Source organism: Vigna angularis, chromosome 8 (genome assembly GCF_016808095.1).
Source record: "Vigna angularis cultivar LongXiaoDou No.4 chromosome 8, ASM1680809v1, whole genome shotgun sequence".
NCBI classification, from domain to species: domain Eukaryota; kingdom Viridiplantae; phylum Streptophyta; class Magnoliopsida; order Fabales; family Fabaceae; genus Vigna; species Vigna angularis.
Window position 1 is genome coordinate 13,071,493 of NC_068977.1, and position 20,820 is coordinate 13,092,312.

General features: G+C 43.4%; 2 protein-coding genes across 2 annotated transcripts; one reads left to right on the top strand and one right to left on the bottom strand.

Moving 5' to 3' along the window:
- Nucleotides 1–7,555: 7,555 nt before the first annotated feature.
- On the bottom strand, nucleotides 7,556–10,380 carry LOC128193722 (glyceraldehyde-3-phosphate dehydrogenase 2, cytosolic-like). The gene is made up of 10 exons (XM_052867807.1): nucleotides 10,175–10,380; nucleotides 9,957–10,118; nucleotides 9,777–9,876; nucleotides 9,100–9,246; nucleotides 8,966–9,026; nucleotides 8,785–8,882; nucleotides 8,474–8,616; nucleotides 8,282–8,365; nucleotides 8,049–8,138; nucleotides 7,556–7,815 (listed from the first exon to the last, which is right to left on the bottom strand). The coding sequence occupies exons 1-10, from the start codon at nucleotides 10,378–10,380 to the stop codon at nucleotides 7,773–7,775; spliced, it is 1,134 nt and encodes a 377-aa protein (XP_052723767.1). The 3' UTR covers nucleotides 7,556–7,772.
- A 381-nt stretch (nucleotides 10,381–10,761) lies between these two features.
- LOC128193723 (uncharacterized) lies at nucleotides 10,762–14,102 on the top strand. Its single transcript, XM_052867808.1, has one exon. The coding sequence runs from the start codon at nucleotides 10,762–10,764 to the stop codon at nucleotides 13,318–13,320; it is 2,559 nt and encodes an 852-aa protein (XP_052723768.1). The 3' UTR covers nucleotides 13,321–14,102.
- Nucleotides 14,103–20,820: the final 6,718 nt, after the last annotated feature.

Consider the following 20,820-nt stretch of genomic DNA (forward strand, 5'->3'; position numbering starts at 1 on the left):
GTGGGAGTATTTTAAATCAATTATTGAGAATTGTTGGTTATTTCCTTGATCCAATATTGGTGTATTTATACATATTATTGAGAATATGTATGAATTCGTGATTGAGCACGTTTATTCTATTGGTTTATTTATACATATTATTGAGAATATGTATGAATTCGTGATTGAGCACGTTTATTCTGTTGGAGGTGGTACATACACTATGTTATTTACTTGTAACTTCGTCGGTCTTTTTAGCATTTTTGCTAGTCTCACGCATGAGACGGAGATTCGAGTGTCACCTTCTTCTGCGCGAGGAGGTGAATGTCTCGCCCAATGACTTCGGCTCGTGTTGAGTATAGTGCATCGTTACGTGTAGTATCGATGTTTTTACTCGTTAGTCCTTGAGGAGTCGGGGAGATAGGTCTGAAGTCGCGATGGAAGACGACTCGGGTCGCCTGTTATTGAGAGCAGGTTATGACGACGAATTACAAGTAAACGACATCAGTTTATGAAAGACTAGTCTGCAGTGTCATGTGAGTCGATTTATCGTGGAAATTGTTATAGTAGGTGTAATGGGTTTATGAGGTGATACTTCTGGTTTTTCATCTTGCATGTTGTGGCTGTGGTTTCCAATCGTGATAATCGTACTGGTACGGGAGAGATGGTAGTACAGATAAATCTAGATTTGGAATAATTCTTCGAGGGAGATGGGAAGTAAAACTTGTTGGGTCTATAGGTAGTAGCGTGCGTTATTATTAGTGACGTTCGGTTTTGGTATTATTTATTTTCAGGTAGCAGGCGTTATTAGGTAACTGTTGATCTTGATGATAGTTGTTCTCAGGTATCTAGTGTCCGATCTTAATTTGGTAACCTGAGGTTTAGCTTGATTACGTTCGGTCAGTACTGAGGTGTTCAGCAGAGTACTCTAGGCGTTTAACCCAGACTCAAGCGTTCTTTATTATAGTGCTCTGTCTCGTAGCGATGGTTCTTAGGGAATGATCTTTATTGGTGATGTTGCTCTGAGGTTGTAATCATTTACAGGGAGTGACCGGTCTTGATATTCGTTGAGGTAGCGATCGATTAATAAATAGTGATTAGTCGTGATGATGCATGATTCAGACAGTGATCATTCATAGGTAGTGCTCGGTTTGGATGACGCTTGTCTCAGATAAGGATTGTTAACAATTAGTGGTTGTACATAGGGAACATCCGGCCTCGATGAGGTTACCCTCAGATAGTGTTAAATCCAGTAAAGTGATCAATTAAGTGTTCGTCCGAATGGTACTTAATCTGTGGGGCGCGAGATTTGATCTTTGAGCAATCGTTCGAATAGTGTTTGAAATAATAGTAATTGTTCTAGTAGAGTACACTGTCTTAACGTGAAGTCTAAGTACTTAATCTTACTTAGCGTTTGATCTTTTGGTATGCGACCTAATGGTATTCGGTATAATAGCGTTTGGTGTTTAGTGTCGAGCCTAAGTGATCAATCTTAACGTTCGTGTAAACGGTATTCGATATAATATAAGTTCGTGGTTCTATCGTTTGATTCAATAAGGATACGATATCTGTGTATATATTGAGGTTAAGGGTACTGTAGTAGGATATCTTGATCTATGGGCTGATTGTGGTCATATTGAGGGGACTAAGAATGAAATCACAAGTGGGGCACCTTCCGTTGATTTGCTCATCAACGTATCATCCGGATGAGAGTTTATTGTGTACTGGGTTAATTATTGGGTACTATGGGATGAGTGTCCAACAGGAATTGTGGTACGTTGGCATGAGGATGTCTGACTTAATTATTATATGATATTTGTATTGAAATAACTATGCACGTTTTATAAATGATGTGTTTCAGGTTAGCTCACCCTTACTTTGCTTGTTTGTGCATGTGAATGCGATGATCGTATAATGTGTGATGTTATACGGGAGCAGTTGAAGGATTGTCACGTGATCCTGTGCAAATGGAGGAAGAGATGGAAGATCGAATTAGAAGGATTCAATGTTATCTTTGCAGTTGCGTCTGAGCTTAAAACTGATGTATAGATTTTAGTTGATGTTCGGGATGTTATGTATTATTACAACATTTAAGTTTTGATAATAATTTTTTTTTAATTTTGGGTGATTTTTTTGGGATGTTACACGAAGCACTTGGCCGAATAAACTGTTTCTCTAACAATTCTTCAATCTGCTTCTTCAACTCAGCCAGCTCAACTGGAGCCATCCGATAAGGAGCCATGGATACTGGTCCTGCTCCCGCGACCAGATCAGTAGAGAACTCCACTTCTCGCGGAGGAGGTAAACCAGAAACTTCTTCAGGGAAAACATCCATGAAGTCATTCACAACCAGAAGATCTACACACTGGTTCCCAAGTGTTGAAGAGTTTAAATTAGAAGTTCCGTCCATATGAAACATGATGAGGAAGCAACTGGCACCCTCGAAGATGTCTTGCTTCAATATCCCGAGCGCTAATGACAAGTCTTCATCTTCTTTGGGAAATATTAGCTTCTTACCACAACAATCTAAAAGAATACGATTGGCTGCTAACCAATCCATTCCCAGAATTACCTCTAGCCCCTGCAGAGGTAAGCAAATAAGGTTCACTTTGAACCTGCGTCCCTCTACCTCAATAGGACATCTGGAGCACACATCAGATGTTCTGACTAACCCAGCTGCTGGTGTAGACACCACCAGATCACACGGAAGCTCTCTGACAACTAAACCAAGCCTCTCCACACAAGCCTTAGACACAAAAGAATGTGTCGCCCCCGAATCAAACAACGTCACACACGAAGCTCCAAATAACAAGCAACTATTGACAATTAAATTACCTGCATTGGTTGCCTCAGCCCCGGTCAATGCATAAACTCTCCCGGTTGCTTGAGGTCTGTGCCCACCCCTCTGAATAGATCTGTCAGCCTGGCGTGGCTGTGGTCCTACCCTCCTAGTAGTAGGACAGTCTCTGGCATAGTGTCCCTCTTGCCTGCAGATATTACACCTCCTGTACCCTTCTAACTGAGGGCAAGAACTCTGGAGGTGTGGTCCACCACACTTGAAGCATCTAACGGAACTGGCAAAACTGGATTGCCCTGATGACTGAGAGGAAGAACTCCTAGACTTGAAGGAAGAAGGTCTAGAGAAAGGGGTCCTTCTAGAACTGGAGTCTCCCCGGGATATCACAGGTCCACCAACCCTAAGTGGTTGGCTTTGTTGTCTCTAAGGTCCCTCTGGTTCTCCCTTAGTCTTTTCCATATCACGGGCCATCTCTACCAAGGCGGAGAATTCTCTGATGCGCAATCCTTTCACCAGTAACTTTATATCCTTCCTCAAGCCATTCTCAAACTTGCGACACTGCCATTCTTCATTTATTGACATGGTGTTGAAGCGAAGCAGGTGTTTAAAACGATTTGCATACTCCGATACTGATCTGTTGCCCTGAGTCAACTCTAGAAACTCTACCTCTTTAGCAAACCTGACACTATCTGGGAAATATTCAGTGTAGAATTTAGTTCTGAACAACTCCCAAGTGATAGGGGTCCCGTTCCTTTCCAAGATAGTCTTCACACTGTTCCACCAATGTCCAGCTTCTCCTGTCAGCAAGTACTGGGTGTAGGCCAGCTTCTTCTCATCCGGACACCCTTTGGCTTCGTAGATTCGTTCCATATCTTGAAACCAATGATCGGTCTCATCAGGACTGCACTTGCCACTAAACTTGGCGGGATGATGTTGGAGAAAACTCTCCAAACTCCACTCCTGAACTGGAACGACAACAGAGGAAGAAGCACCAGGAGTAGGTCTTCCATTAGCCATCATTTCCATGAGGTACCTCTGAGTGTCCTCAGCTGATACTCTTGCAGCTTCTAGGTTTTGAAGAGCGATGATGTTTTGTCCCACCAATGCAGCATTCTGAAGTTGCATAGCCTCAAGTACAGCCTCCAGTCTTGTGGTGTTCTCAGAAGGCTCTGATTGAGAAGGAGGAGGAGGAGGTGGTCTAGGTGCCATTTTCTGCTCATACAGAGAAAAACACCATTAGTCCAACCCAAGGAAACAAGGACAACCATCCCACAAGGCTAAGAGTACATAGCACAAGCAGGGCACACACATACCCTACAGGATCCTCTAAGGACAGAAACTGCTCTGATACCATAAATGTGACATCCCAAATATATACATCATGCATATATAATAAAGACGTCATCATGCATAATACAGAAAAGCAGTCAAGAGTAATTAAGGATTACAGTCATCCTTAATAAATAGTGCGGAATTGACAACTAGAGTATTGGAATTTCCCATGGAAATTACAGAAAATTTAAAACTTAAAATACACGAAATGTCCTTCCAAAATAAAACAAGTTCACGAAATAAAAACTAGTAAGTTTAGGCTGCAGCACTGCCGTCTTCATCTAGAGCTGCTCCCAAAGTTTCCTCTCCACCATCTGCTCCCATCCAAGTGGATGATCATCGCCAAAGAAACATACACAGGCAATACAAACACGCAAGGGTGAGCTAGATATAAAAACATGTTATACAATCTTACACGACATGCAAAGGTCATTCAAACATGGTAAATTGACATCACAAGACTTTGTTTCTTTATACCCAACTTGTTACTTTATAGACCGACTCGTCCGGACTAGAATGATTACCGAGCTATGGCGGGTCTTGCACTCGTGGTGGCTTTATGGAACTTGGGCACTACCGCCCTGGCACTACCGCCTGGTGGAACTTTGGGCACTACCGCCCGGCCACAGTCACGAGGTTAATCCGTTATCACTCACCTTGGATCATATGGAAGCACCCAAGACTAGGACCTCCTGCTACTCCTCACCACATGGTTCAATCCTCTCTACATGAGAAGAAGGACCATTGGAGTTTCAGGATGACCCCCAAAACTGAGCTACCATGTAATCATTCTATACAACCCCAAAACACCACCATGTATCCTCTCCTTGAGGATCATGGAATTACGTACATGAATCATACTTTTTCTTTGAACCTTAACCACAATTATGAATAATCAGATACCACCATATTATCACAACAAATCCAACATATCTCATACATTCACATTTTCACATAAATCACGTCCTAGACAATATTCCAAACATTGGTACATATAATTCAATCCAAACCAGAACAAGAGTAAAGTGAACTTAGAACTCATCACAATTGGTCGAGCACTATTCACCACGTCACCGAACCCTATCTGGACGAACGTCACTATGTTAATTGGACGAACGCCACTATACTAATCGGACGAACGCCACTATGCTAATTGGACGGACGCTAATGAGATTCAACCCACTCAAACCGAACGCTATTACTGAGCACTATAACCGAGCACTATTTGAACGAACGCTAATTGCCGAACGTATTTTCTGAACACCATATTCAATTAATCACTATTGGGCCGAACGCTATGATCGAGTACTTAGGCCGAACGCTGAGATCAAGTACTTAGGCCGAACGCTACAAACCGAGCATCATATTGAACACTATTTGACCGAACGCTCAGATCATAATCATACCAAGGCCGAACGCTCCAGAACGAATATCATGTTGGATTCAATACTACTGAGCCGAGCGCTAAACCATTGAATTCATCACTATATGGACGAGCGCTCAGAAATTAAACATCATCAAGACCGAACGCTTACAATCTAAACCTCAGAATACCTAATCGAGATCGAACGCTATAAATCACATAGTAATACCGAACGCTCAAGATTCAAACTTAAGACTATCAATTTAATACTGAACGTTCTGGATTGCTACCAAAGAATACCAACTTAAGAACGAACGCTTATAATCATTACTATACCAAAACCGAACGCTCGAGATTCACACTTAATAATGGAAAATGATACTTGAACAACCACTTTTGAGAACATTTAGACACGCCACACGTGTCTAAATTTGAGTGGTCCAGTTGGAAAAATTAAATGAAAATGAAATATGACGTGGAAAGGGAGTGGTCAGGGATTGTAGGTCCGCGTTTCAAATTTGAAATTGAATTTGGAACAATTTTAGAGAGAGAAGCGCGAAGGTTCAGAGATAGAGAGTGTAACCTAGAGAGGCCGAACGACTTGGAGAAAGGGAGTTGGAGAGAGAGACGTCCGACGGAGTGCTTGCCGGAGTGTCGCTGGACAACGTTGAAGGCTGTCTGGGAGCTATCGAACCCCTCCAGGCGATTCCGATTCACGGCCGCCACAGGTCCGACGTTGGCAAAGGAAGGGAAGACGCCATCGTCTTCCGTCCGGTCCGGCCCAGCGAACTAGGGGCGCGTTGAAGGTCTCGCGTCGTCCCACCTGCTTCCGTCCCTGTCCCGGAGTGCCGCCGGAGCATCGCCGGAGTGTCGCCGGAGTGTGGACTGTTCGGTGGACCAAAAAGAGGGGTTTTCCGGGTTGTCAGTCCCACCCACACCTTTATCTTCGTCTGTGTTCCAACCGTCGCACCTCGTGCTGAGTGAAGGTTCGTTTTTTTTTTTATTTCAGTGGAATGAAGGTTTCATACATGCATGATGTTGTTTGTGGATGGTTTTGCTTATGTAGGAAATGTCTCCCAAGTGGATTCTGTTGTGTTACTGATTTGTATACTTGTTGTTTGCTTAATCTTACATTGTTGTTGTAATTTTTTTTTATTGGTAGTCATGGACCGCATTGGCCTTGGTGTGAAAAAACACAAGCCACCTCAAAATGAGAGTGGTGAACCTAGTTGGCCTTGCTGTGAAAAAACTTGAACCCAATTACCCAGTTCATTCGGCTTTGGTACGAGTTATGTTGGTGAACCCAGGGTCCTAGAAAATGTATTTTTATGTGACACGAATTTGTTAAAAAAATGTTAAGAAATTGTTCCCAGATTACTTAAAAGTAGCTGAAACGAGGGAAAACAAACAAGGCACCCCAAAATGAGAGTGGTGGACGTAATTGGCCTTGGTGTGCAAAAATTGGAACCCAGGTACCCACATATTCTGCCTAAGGTACCAGTTATGTTCCTGTTCCATGAGTGTTAGAAAATGTATTTTTATGTGGCACGAATTTGTTAAAAAAATGTTAAGAAATTGTTCCCAGATAACGTAGAAGTAGATCAAATGAGGGAAAATAAAGAAGGCACCCCAAAATTAGTGTGGTGGTCGTTGTTGGCCTCGGTGTGCTAAAACTTGAACCCAGGTACCCAGTTAATTTGCCTTAGGTACCAGTTCTGTTCCTGTACCACGAGTCTTACAAAATGTATTTTTATGTGGCACGAATGATATGAATTAATAAATTATAATTATTTTTTTGTTCTCTTTTTGGTTGTCTTTTAACAAATGCTGACAATGTTTGTTATCATTTCCATTTTGTTCTTTTACTTGATTGTGTTGGTGTAATGTAATTTAACTTTTTGTGTTGGTGTAGTGTCATGGAGGAACTTGGTGAACAAAGTAAAGGACGTGATAGAAGGAAGAAAGAGATATAAATATGAACCAGAAAATCTCTCAAAATTTTGATATTATTAATTTAGATATAAACTACAAAATTTCTATAGAACTTTGATGCCAAAGAAAACATAACTTGGAAATTACCAATTAAAACTACCATTGGCATCAATATTCTGAAGTTGAGGTTGTTCTAAGCGACAGACAACAATCACTTGAACTTTTGTCACATTAATATTTCAAACACTACTACTTATAAAAGAAAAATCAGCCGAATGAAGTACCAAACTCCTCGTAGCTCGTTGATATCATTATTCATTTTATTTGATGCCGCAAAAGGTTGAGGTTTGGACCAAGTTCCTTGTATCATTACACTGAGGCCATGTGTCGAATCAAGTCAACAACACGTGTGCTGAAAGAAAAGAAAGAAGGAAAAATTTAGATGGAAATTATGATATATTAAAAACATTATCTTAGTGACAATTGAATTACTGCAAAGATGTGATTATTGAACCAGCTTTATAGCAGTTCCTGTTTAAACAATACTAAGGTTGTTCCATCAAAAGTTTAAGTTGTTTTTATACATCTTAGTGTGGTTTCAAAGAAAAAAGATAAGCAGTTTAAAGGCATAGAACTGTGTTTTACCTGTAGCCCCATTCATTATCATACCAAGAGACAAGTTTCACAAAGTTGTTGTTCAATGAAATTCCAGCCTTTGCATCAAAAATGCTTGACCTGCCACCATATAGATCACAACATAGTAAGATTTATTACACAACAACCTTTTAAACGTAAGCCACAAACAGTTAGCTGTTAATCCATTTTCCTAAATTCTTCTAAGCTAAAAATAAAAAACTTTATCATGTTAGATGCATCACCTGTTGTCACCAATAAAATCAGTAGACACAACATCATCCTCTGTGTAACCAAGGATTCCCTTCATACTTCCCTCAGATGCTTCCCTGTGAACAAAAATGGATACATGTGATGATGACTCATTGAATGTGTTGCATCTGAACATATATAAACAAAAACAGTGTTTCAAAGCTAGAAAATTTGGTTTATCTCACTTCACAGCAGCTTTAATCTCATCATAACTAGCTCCTTTTTCAAGCCTAACAGTGAGGTCAACCACTGAAACATCTACAGTTGGAACTCTGAAAGCCATTCCTGTCAACTTGTTGTTAAGGGCTGGAAGCACCTTAGCAACAGCCTGAACAATTCCAAAAGGGACATTGTTATTTCCAAGAACAATTGTTGTGGATACAAAACTAGTATAAGAAGAATATACTGATTAGGAAACTAAGAGGAACATATTTTAGTAAATATAAACATATAGAAAGAAAATAATATAACATTTCTTGCATTGTATGTTAGATACCTTAGCAGCCCCTGTACTGCTAGGAATGATGTTGCAGGAAGCAGCTCTACCACCTCTCCAATCCTTCATTGATGGTCCATCAACAGTCTTTTGAGTGGCTATGTAACGAAGAAAGACAAGTTGGTTAAATAATGAATCATTTGAAACCATAAAAAAAATGTAAAACAGTATATGATATTACCTGTCATGGAGTGAACAGTGCTCATGAGACCCTCAACAATTCCAAATTTGTCATGAATAACCTGAATATATTTGGACGTTGTAAGTTAATTTGGATTTTGTTTGGGTACAATGAGGGTCTTTATAATAAATTACCTTTGCAAGTGGAGCAAGACAGTTGGTGGTACAACTAGCATTAGAAACGACCGTGATATCAGACTTGTACTCTTTTTCATTGACTCCAACAACAAACATAGGAGCATCCTTGCTTGGTGCAGAAATTATAACCTTCTTTGCACCTCCCTAAGATGAAATGACATGACAAAATCAGGAAAAGGTATAAAAAATTGTAACTGTTTTAAGACATTAAACATTAAAATATTTGTTTATGATATATTCTTCCTGAAAAATACGGTTTCTAGAGAAAAGAAATTTTGTACAGATACATGTACAAGATGAACAATTTCCACATTTGATTATTGATAAGTCTAGATCATGAAACTGTGACAAATTGTACTTAAGTGTTTGTTTGTAAAACTGATGAATGAAATTGATTTTATAGAATCATTTCTAAACAGAAACGATTTTGAGGTGAAGCCATTTGTGGGTTTATCTTTCTATCCCAAAAACTAGTAGTTAGTTGTAAAATTAAACAATAAATTTTGATCCACCACACACAGAATAACTGGCTAGATGATTAAACTTGTGACTGTTAACCTAAAATCACATTTCCATTTCAAAGTAAAACCAAGCACACTAAGAAAGTTTGCCAAGATATTCTTAGTAAACTTTTCCCTTCATTTTTTTACTAAACATAATTAATAATGAGAAACCTTCAGATGGGCAGCAGCTTTGTCTTTATCAGTGAAAACTCCTGTGGACTCAACAATAAAATCAGCTCCAGATTCACCCCATGGAATTTCCTCTGGGTTCCTAATAAAATCAGAAAACAATTTTAGTCTCAGGTATTGCATCCACATCCAACTTAATTAACACATAAAAAGAAACTATACCTTATACCATACACATTGACTGAGCTAGAACCAAAGAGAAGGGTTTTACTGTCCTTAATCTTAATCTCACAGTTTTTGAACTGACCATGAACAGTATCTGTTAGGGCCTGGCGAGTGTATGAGAGAAGAAGATATAGGAGGAACAGGGGGGAGGACGAACGTCTTGAGCAAGAGGGGAACCGTGCGGTAGCGAACGAGCGTTACGAGCAGGAGATGACAAGGAGCGAGGACGAACGCCCTCAGCGAGAGGAGGACGAACGAGCGAGGCGACAAGGAGTGAGGACGAGCGCCCAGGGCGAGCAGGGCGCGGACGAACGTCCTCAATAAGGACGAGCGTCCATAAATAAGGACGAGCGTCCTGAACAAAAGGGGGGGACGACAACGTACGATTAAATGACAAGCGGAGGGACAGGCGGATTTTCATGGGAAGTTAGCAGAGTAATTACAGTATTAAATACAATTAATAAGGATAGAATGATTCTATCCAGATTATGTTAATAAAGGGACAATTACTACTATCATTCCCTACCTTTTCTGGAAGGCATGATTAGTATTAATAAGGGAGGCACGTAGAATTAGGGTATGCTTTTGATTATTTGAATATTGTAAGAGAGGTTATGCTCTCGTGTGACTGAAGGAGACCCTGCTCCCAGTCATTGGTTGAGTTTCTGTGATTTCCAGAGTTTTAATAACAAAGAGTTTTATCCCTTTAGTAACGTTCATTCACGGTGTGAGGCAAGTTACGTGGTTAGGTACGTAACAAGTGGTCCGACCTGCCGGATTCTATCGAAGGGAGTAAAGCGTCATGGAGGGAAGGCTGAATGCTGTGGAAGGAAGAATGGAGACCCTAGAAATCTCTATGGGCGGACTGGAGTCAGCAGTCCAGGAACTGGTGAGGGTGTTAGGGGAGCGAGGTCGACGGGATGACGGCCACCTTGATGGTAGCCAAGGATCAGTCAATGGGAGGAGGACTGACGAAGAAGAAAGGGTTGGAAGCGGCGTAGAGGGTGGACACCGAGAGGAGCAGCCATCTTGGAGGAGGCGGGTCGAGTTACCCGTGTTCGAAGGAAGCGAGCCTATGAACTGGATTTATAGGGCGGATAAATTTTTCGAACTGCAAGGGGTACCGGAGGAAGAGAAGTTGCGCCTGGCATACATCAGCATGGAAGGGATAGCGGGACACTGGTTCCGGTTTTGGAGGGAGAAAGCCAGGAACAGGTCATGGGCCGGATTAAAAGAGGCATTGGTGATACGGTTTGGAGGCAAAAATCGAGGCACGGTCTTCGAAAGACTGGCATCTTGTAAACAAACAGGATCCGTGGGAGAGTATATCCAAGAATTCGAGGTGTTGGTGGGCCAAGCAGAAAAAATACCCGAGGCACAATTAATGGGGTATTTCATGGCAGGTTTACAGGAGGGGATACGTAATCAACTCAGATTGCTTGATCCCAAAGAGTTTATGGACGTCATGAGACTCGCAAGAGACGTGGAGGCGTTCCAGGCGGGGACAAGGGTGAGCGGAGGAATCGTCAGCAAGGGACCAACGTGGGGAAAACCGAGCAGTGCAGTGGCAAGGGTGGATACTAGCCGCCACAATCAGAACCGAACGGGTACTGTGGACAAGGAAGGAGGTCCAAGACGAGAAGTTGAGCGTACATTCTCTAACGCTCAAGGCAGGAACGTAAGGGATTTACCATACGCTGAGTACGTCAAACGTAGGGAGGAAGGGAAGTGTTTCAGGTGTGGAGGGCCGTTCGGTCCGGGGCATCGCTGTCCAGAGAGGGGACTTCGGATGTTGATACTGGCAGAAGACGAGGAGCCCGGAGGGGAAGAAGAGGTGGAGGTTGAACTCGAACAAATGGAGCTATCAGCTCTTTCGGCAGGAGGGCTCACCCAGCCCAGAACGATGAAGCTGCATGGGCAGATAGGGACGAAGCAGGTTTTGATTCTCATTGACAGTGGCGCCAGCCACAATTTTATAAGCAGGGACCTGGTAGAAGAATTGGCATTACCCGTAGTAGATACACCACCCTATAGGGTGAGCTTGGGAGATGGGCAGAGAAAGGAGACGAAGGGATGCTGTGAGGCCGTGACGATCCACATGGGAGCGGTTGTGATCCAGGAACGATTTCACCTATTCGAGTTGGGCGGAGTGGATGTGATACTGGGGGTGGAATGGTTGGCCAAGCTGGGCGAGGTAGTCATAAATTGGGGACAACTAACTATGGCGTACGTACAAGCAGGACGCCAGATGACGATTAAGGGAGACCCAACTCTAACTAGGAGTCTGGTGGAACCCGCAGCGTTGTTAAAGATGAAGGAAGTTGAGGTCTGGTTGCTAATGTGGGAGCTTGGGAAGACAGAAACGGAGGAGGGGCAACGACCATACGTCCAGGAAAAAGACACGTTTGGTCCAGAATTGACAAGAAAGCAGACGCTCGACATAATGCAAATCCTGGAACGATACGCGGACGTTTTTCACGAGCCGAACAGCCTACCACCAGATAGGGGAATGACTCACCCAATTCCCTTAAAAGAAGGTACGGATCCCGTGAATGTAAGGCCGTACAGATATCCCCATGTGATGAAGGGGGAGATTGAGAAGCAGGTGGCGGAAATGCTGAAAGCGGGCGTTATTAGGCCAAGCAACAGTCCATATTCGAGCCCTGTAATCTTGGTAAAGAAAAAAGATGGCAGCTGGAGGTTTTGTGTGGACTACAGGGCATTAAACCGAGCCACTGTACCTGATAAATTCCCTATTCCCCTGATAGAGGAGTTGTTAGACGAACTGAGGGGGGCCAAATATTTTTCAAAGGTGGATCTGAAATCGGGCTATCACCAGATACGCATGAGAGCAGGCGACATAGAGAAGACGGCTTTCCGGACACACCAGGGTCACTATGAATTCATGGTAATGCCGTTCGGCCTAACCAACGCACCAGCCACTTTTCAGAGTGCCATGAACAAACTGTTGCAACCTTACCTGAGGCGATTCGTACTGGTATTCTTTGATGATATACTGGTGTATAGCCGCACCTGGGGGGAGCACTTGGAGCATGTGGGGACGGTGCTAAGGGAGCTCGTGGCAAATGGATGGGTGGCCAACAGGAAGAAATGTGAGTTTGGCAGAACTCAAATAGGTTATTTAGGCCATAGGATATCCGAGGAGGGGGTAGAGATGGACGAGGACAAGGTACGAGCTGTGCTGGAGTGGGAGAAACCGAAGACGGTGAAGGCTTTGAGGGGATTTTTGGGGCTGACAGGATATTACAGGAGGTTCGTGAAGGATTATGGAAAGATTGCCCGACCTCTGACCGACCTTCTTAAGAAGGGACAATTCGCATGGACGGAACAAGAAGAATAAGCCATGTTAAATCTGAAGAAGGCAATCACGACTGCTCCTGTATTGATTTTGCCTGATTTCAACCAACCGTTTCACATTGAGTGTGACGCATCCGGAAGGGGAATTGGAGCGGTACTCATGCAAGGGAAGCAGCCCATAGCTTTCTTTAGCAAAGCACTATCTGAGGGTTCGTTAGGGAAGTCAATATATGAAAAGGAATTAATGGCGCTGGTCTTAGCCATTCAACACTGGAGGCCATACCTATTGGGGCAACGGTTTGTGGTTCACACTGATCAGAGGAGTTTGAAGTACCTTTTGGAGCAACGCATCACCACTCAGAATCAACAGAATTGGCTTGCAAAGCTCCTGGGATACGACTTTGAGATTGTGTACAAATCAGGGGTAACCAACAAAGTGGCGGACGCCCTATCACGCAAGGACGAGGATGAGTTGCAGGAAGAGAAGGAATTAACGGTGATTGCTCGGCCGTATTGGCAAGATTTCAGGGAAATATTGGAAGAAGTAGAGGAGGATGAGGAGCTAAGGAAGGTGATTGACGATTTGAAGAAAGATCCCAACTCCCATCCCTCGTTCACGCTAGAGAACGAACGCTTGCACTACAAAGGGAGGCTCGTGCTGTCAGCCCGGTCGGCCTGGGTGCCCAAGTTGATAGCCGAATTCCATACCACACAGACTGGAGGCCACTCAGGGGTATACCGGACGTACCGCAAGGTGGCGCAATCTCTTTATTGGGTAGGAATGAAGAAAGCCGTGACCGAGTTCGTTGCCAGCTGCCTGGTCTGTCAACAACATAAATACTTGACCTCATCACCGCAAGGGTTGCTACAGCCGTTACCCATTCCCAACGCCATTTGGGAGGAGATAAGCATGGATTTCATAGTCAAACTACCCAAGTCTAGAGGGTACGATGCTGTGTTAGTAGTGGTGGACCGTCTCAGCAAATACGGACACTTCCTACCCTTAAAACACCCATATTCAGCACGTACTATAGCCGAAATCTTCGTGAGGGAGATTGTCCGATTGCATGGGGTGCCGCTATCTATCGTAAGTGACCGGGATCCACTGTTCTTGAGTAATTTTTGGAAGGAGTTGTTCAAATTACAAGGCACTCACCTAAGGATGAGCACCGCCTACCATCCTGAATCTGATGGGCAAACTGAGGTTATCAACAGGATCTTGGAAGGGTATTTGAGGTGTTTTTGTTCTGAACAGCCCAAGGGTTGGAGCATCGTATTACCATGGGCCGAATACTGGTACAACACTAGTTATCAGGAATCAGCCAAGTGCACCCCATTCGAAACCGTCTATGGCAGGCCGCCTCCCTCGCTGCACAGGTTCGTTCCAGGGGAAACATTAGTGGAAGCCGTCAATCAGGAGTTACAAACACGAGATGAAGCACTCCGCCAGTTAAAGTTCCATCTCGCCAGGGCGCAAGAATTAATGGCAAGGCAGGCCGACAAGGCAAGGAGGCCGTCCCAAGTACAGGTGGGAGATTGGGTATATCTGAAAATTCGACCTCACCGCCAAACGTCGATGTCGTCCATCGTACAATCTAAACTGGCCGCTCGTTATTTTGGACCCTTCCTGGTTATTCAGCAGGTGGGAGCAGTCGCATTTAAGCTACAATTACCAGACTCAGCACGGATTCATCCTGTGTTCCATGCATCACAGTTAAAGAAGGCAGTAGGGGACCACCGGGTCGAGCAGGAGCTACCAATAGATTTAGAGGTCGACGAACCGTCTCCACGACCGGTCCGAGTTTTGGATAAAAGGCAGGTGCAGCAGGGAGAGGACGAACGGCAGGAAGTCTTGGTCGAATGGCAAGAGGGAGGTCCTGATGGGGCGACATGGGAAGATGCCCTCACCATCCAAGATCAATATCCCGACTTCAACCTTGAGGACAAGGTTGGTCTTCAGGGGGTGGGTAATGTTAGGGCCTGGCGAGTGTATGAGAGAAGAAGATATAGGAGGAACAGGGGGGAGGACGAACGTCTTGAGCAAGAGGGGAACCGTGCGGTAGCGAACGAGCGTTACGAGCAGGAGATGACAAGGAGCGAGGACGAACGCCCTCAGCGAGAGGAGGACGAACGAGCGAGGCGACAAGGAGTGAGGACGAGCGCCCAGGGCGAGCAGGGCGCGGACGAACGTCCTCAATAAGGACGAGCGTCCATAAATAAGGACGAGCGTCCTGAACAAAAGGGGGGGACGACAACGTACGATTAAATGACAAGCGGAGGGACAGGCGGATTTTCATGGGAAGTTAGCAGAGTAATTACAGTATTAAATACAATTAATAAGGATAGAATGATTCTGTCCAGATTATGTTAATAAAGGGACAATTACTACTATCATTCCCTACCTTTTCTGGAAGGCATGATTAGTATTAATAAGGGAGGCACGTAGAATTAGGGTATGCTTTTGATTATTTGAATATTGTAAGAGAGGTTATGCTCTCGTGTGACTGAAGGAGACCCTGCTCCCAGTCATTGGTTGAGTTTCTGTGATTTCCAGAGTTTTAATAACAAAGAGTTTTATCCCTTTAGTAACGTTCATTCACGGTGTGAGGCAAGTTACGTGGTTAGGTACGTAACAGTATCATACTTGAACATGTAAGCCTGTAGAAAACAATTCCAAATTACTAATCAACAAAACTTATTATGGTTTGATAAATCTAACGAACACATGGTGGGTATACAAATCAAAGCTGGAAAAAAAAATCAAAATCTCTTTTTTATTGCAATTCTTAAACCCAATTACCATGTAATCAGTTGCAACTCTTTTTTATATCTCTTGCACTTTATCCTTCTCAATAAATTTATTAACAGTGTCTCTTATAATTAGAGTTCGGAAAAAATCATAGGACTGCACACAAGGTTATTGACATATGCAAATGGAAATTAAATTTGATGTCAATTTATAGTATTAAACCAACCTATAAAAATAAGTAGCTCAATGTTAATTAAAAGCACAACATTTGGATGAGGTGGATGAATTATAAGAAATGTGTAAGGACCATGTTTTTCTTGGTGGTGGGGACACGGTGGTCACCCACCTTTCGCATTATTGGAGTGCAATAATGAGGGAAGGAGAGAAAAGGAGAGGGGGGGGGCATTTTACGGGGGAGGCTTGGCAAAAAGAAGCGGGGATTATTGGCATGTGAGAGGGAGAGAGGGGGAGCAGCAGAGGGAGGGAACCCTTCTCCCGTTTCCAACCGTCCAAAGGGCAACCATGGGAAGCTGTACAAACTCTGAAGGGCAAAGAGGAGGAGCTGGGTTGGGCATCTGGTGAGATGAGAGTCCTTCCAGCTAGATCTGGAGAGAAAGGGGAGAGGTACTGAATTTGCTAGAGATCTGGAGCTGTATGACTGGAGGAGATGGATCACAAATTTTACAAAGGAAGTCTTCAAAGAGGTAAGGGGAGTTTGATTTATTTCCTTAATTTTTGAGATATGTTGTGGTTGCTGTAAATCTGGGTAATAATTGGGAAGGAGATGAAGGGGGAGGTTTTCTGGATTTCTGGACTCTGGTGCGTTTCTGCAGAATTTCTGCAGAACGCGCGTACGTCCAATTTTGTGAATCAAAATTGGACGTTCGTCCCAACAGTGCTCGACCAATTTTCAGCGTTCGGTCTTGTGAGCGTTAACGTTCGTCCTGCCTTAGTAATATTAGCGTTCGGTCTTGATCATGTATAAGTGATAATAGCGTTCGGTGCTGGTGTAATAGTGGTTATAAACGTTCGTCCTCAATTGATATTCTTGGATAGTAATCTGGAGCGTCCGGCAATCAGCGTTCGTTCTTGGTAGTAGTGTTCAGTCTTAATCATGCTTTGGCTTAGGCATTTAGCGTTCGTCCTTGTTTGTAATTTAGACGTTCGTCCGTAAATGTTATTTGAACGTTCGTCCATAAGTGTTATTTGAACGTTCGTCTTTAAGTGTTATTGTGAGCGTTCGTCCTTAATTGTTAGAGTGAGCGTTCGTCCCTCAAGTGATTTTGAGCGTTCGTCCTTAATTGTTTGAGTGAGCGTTCGTCTTACAAGTTATTTTGAGCGTTCGTCCTTAAGTGTTATAGTGAGCGTTCGTCCATAAGTGTTATTCTGAGCGTTCGTCCTTAGTGCTTCATTGAGCGTTCGTCCTTAAGTGTTTCGTTGAGCGTTCGTCCTTAAGTGTTTCGGTGAGCGTTCGTCCTTAAGTGTTTCGGTGAGCGTTCGTCCTTAGTGTTTCGTTGAGCGTTCGTCCTTTGTGTTTCGTTAAGCCTGAGGGAAGTATGAAGGGAATCCTTGGTTACACAGAGGATGATGTTGTGTCTACTGATTTTATTGGTGACAACAGGTGATGCATCTAACATGATAAAGTTTTTGATTTTTAGCTTAGAAGAATTTAGGAAAATGGATTAACAGCTAACTGTTTGTGGCTTACGTTTAAAAGGTTGTTGTGTAATAAATCTTACTATGTTGTGATCTATATGGTGGCAGGTCAAGCATTTTTGATGCAAAGGCTGGAATTTCATTGAACAACAACTTTGTGAAACTTGTCTCTTGGTATGATAATGAATGGGGCTACAAGTAAAACACAGTTCTATGCCTTTAAACTGCTTATCTTTTTTCTTTGAAACCACACTAAGATGTATAAAAACAACTTAAACTTTTGATGGAACAACCTTAGTATTGTTTAAACAAGAACTGCTATAAATTTTATTGGTTAGATTAAGAGAAGCTTTGAATAAGCATGGTTGTAGCAAGGTTTGAGAAATGAGTTGGGTTTAGTATATCAGTTACGTCAACAGTCAGAAGAAATGGAAGTGTTGGTGAGAAATGGAGTGACGCTGTGAGAGTTTGGTAACATGAATCTAAGTATCAGTGATGGTTGGAATCGGAACAAGAAAGTGATGGATGGCCTAAAGTTTAAGTTAAGAAAGGAATAGGAAATTGTATAGTGAACTAAGAGGAATAAGTATCAAGAAAGGAAGTAGAAGGGGAAGATTTTGAGCGGCAGTCGGATAAGACAGAATATGAGGTCTTTGAAGAAGAATGATGTATTGTTAAGGTCTTAGGATTAAGTGAAAAATTTGAAGGAGATGATGATGTTTTATCAGCAAGTGGATGATTCAGAGTCAGTTTAGTTGGATGTTTCAAGATTAGTAGTTCACGCAGAAGAAAAGTTTGAGCATAGGGTAAGATGAAAGGTTTCAAATGGGGAAGACAAAGGTATGTCTCTGTCGATCGGTGTCTGGAGGCAAGACCTCCTGGGAGATGATACTTGCTTCTTAGTGTTGTCACCTATGGAAGCGACTCAAGTTTCAGATCATGCGGTGCAGGAGAGTCAGCGTGTAGACCTAGCAATTGCGAATGACTTATTAGACGTGAGCATGAAGATCACCTCAGGACAGTGTTTGGAGTACTTAGAGAAAGAAGATTGTATGCAAAGCTGTCCAAGTGTGAGTTTTGGATGAAAGAAGTTTCTTTTCCTGGGCACGTAAGTGCAGCTAAAGGAATTTTTGTAGATCCCGCAAAAGTGGAAGCGGTACTTCAGCGGGAAGAGACCTAAGATTGTTGCGGAAGTTAGGAGCTTCGTGAGTTTAGCGGGTTACTATAGTCGTGCCATGAAAATTTTCCAATAGAACATTTTTGCAGCTTGTATATATTGGTAGGGATATCAGAGTTCTTGCTGTCGATAACTTTGTTCAAAGCGTCCTACGATAACTTTTTCATTATTCCTTGGTAACAGGATTAAAGTACCTCATTGTCTGCTTCGGTGCACAACAAAATCCTTGTGCATGCAGAGGTTAACTTATTCATTTAAGAATCATGCACCACGTTAACTTATTCATTGCTTTAAAATGTTATACATCTCTTTACGCACAGGTTGGTGCATTGAGTCCTTTTGGAAGGATTTACTATTTGAATATAACCGTCCGGAACGTTGTCAAGGTAATATCGTGAACTCATAACTAAATCCTAAATATTTTGTTACTTACGTTAGGGCGACGTGATTAAAATTTATTTTAACCAATGTGTAGGTCTTCAAAGCTGACATTGGTCCTCCAACTAAGGAACTACTTAACGCTTCATCAAAACCTGTGATTCGACCCTACCCATGTGCCCAAAACAACAACAAAAACAAAGATGTTGGTCCATATGAAAAGGCTTGTCCTTCTGCCTCTAATAATAAAACAACAACCCCCATGGAAGATTGATGAGCGTTTAGAAATTGACGTTATGTTTGTATTTCAATCATTAGTTAACATAAATATTAGTTATGTTTTGTAATGTACTGTATGCAGTTATTTTAATATCAATGAAGTTTAAGTATTCACAATTGAAAGAAAAGAATAACCATAATTTACGTTCAACATCACTGTCACCTACCTTACCTAGCATTTGCTTTGGACGAGCGGCGAAAAAGGGAAATGAGCTGGACGAATGGTAGAAGAGAGAAGAGTGATCAGAATGAGCAGTAGACAATGGGAAGTGGTTAGAACGAGTGCTAGTTGAGAAGAAGACGATCGATCGGTCGCACAGTGTAGAGGACGAACGGTCACGAAAGATAGAAAGTGAACGAACGGTCGTGCAGTGGGAGGAGCCGAACGGTTGTATAGTGTGCAGGAGGAACGACATAAAGATATAGAGAATAGGAATTGTACTGATAGGTCCTCCCGGCATAAGACACGCCCGCCCAGTAATCCGGACGTCCGCCAAATAGTCTAGGACCGTCCGTCCTTAGAAACCGGACGACCGTCCAAGGACGTCCGCCCAGGAATCAGGACCGAACGAGCGGCCAACCATCTGAGAGGTGGACGTCCGCCCAAGGTTGGCATGTCCGCCCAAAGTGGAGCGTCCGCCCAATGTGGAGTGTCCGCCCAAAGTGGAGCGTCCGCCCAATGTGGAGCGTCCGCCAGTGTGGAGCGTCCTCCAGTGTGGAGCGTCCGCCAGTGTGGAGCGTCCGCCAGTGTGGAGCGTCCGCCCAATGTGGAGCGTCCGCCAGTGGAACATCCGCCCAATACGGAACGTCCGCCCGAGGAGTGGACGTTCCCCCAAGAGCTGGACGTCCGCCCAGTGTGGAGCGTCCGCCCAAGGAGTGGACGTTCGCCCAAGAGCTGGACGTCCGCCCAAGAAGTAGCACGTCCGCCGCCCAAAGAGAGGACATCCGCCAGAGTAGGACGTCCGCCCAGAGGAGGACGTTCGCCCAAGGATTGGACGTCCGCCCAAGGAATTGACGTCCGCCCAAGAGCTGGACGCCCACCTAGGGTAACATCCCTGACCGACCATCATTCCCAACCGACGCACTTCGCTGATTACACGGTTAAATGCTAATGACACATTAAGTCCTTAATAAAGATTAAGGTATTATTGGGCCGTTTGAAGGCCCCCAAAAGGTAAAAGCCCATTACGATCAGTATAAATAAAGGTCTCAGGTATGATTTCTAGACAGATTGCTTAGAACGCAACACATGCATGCCTTATTCAACGCCCTGTCATATTACTGACTTGAGCGTCGGAGTGCCT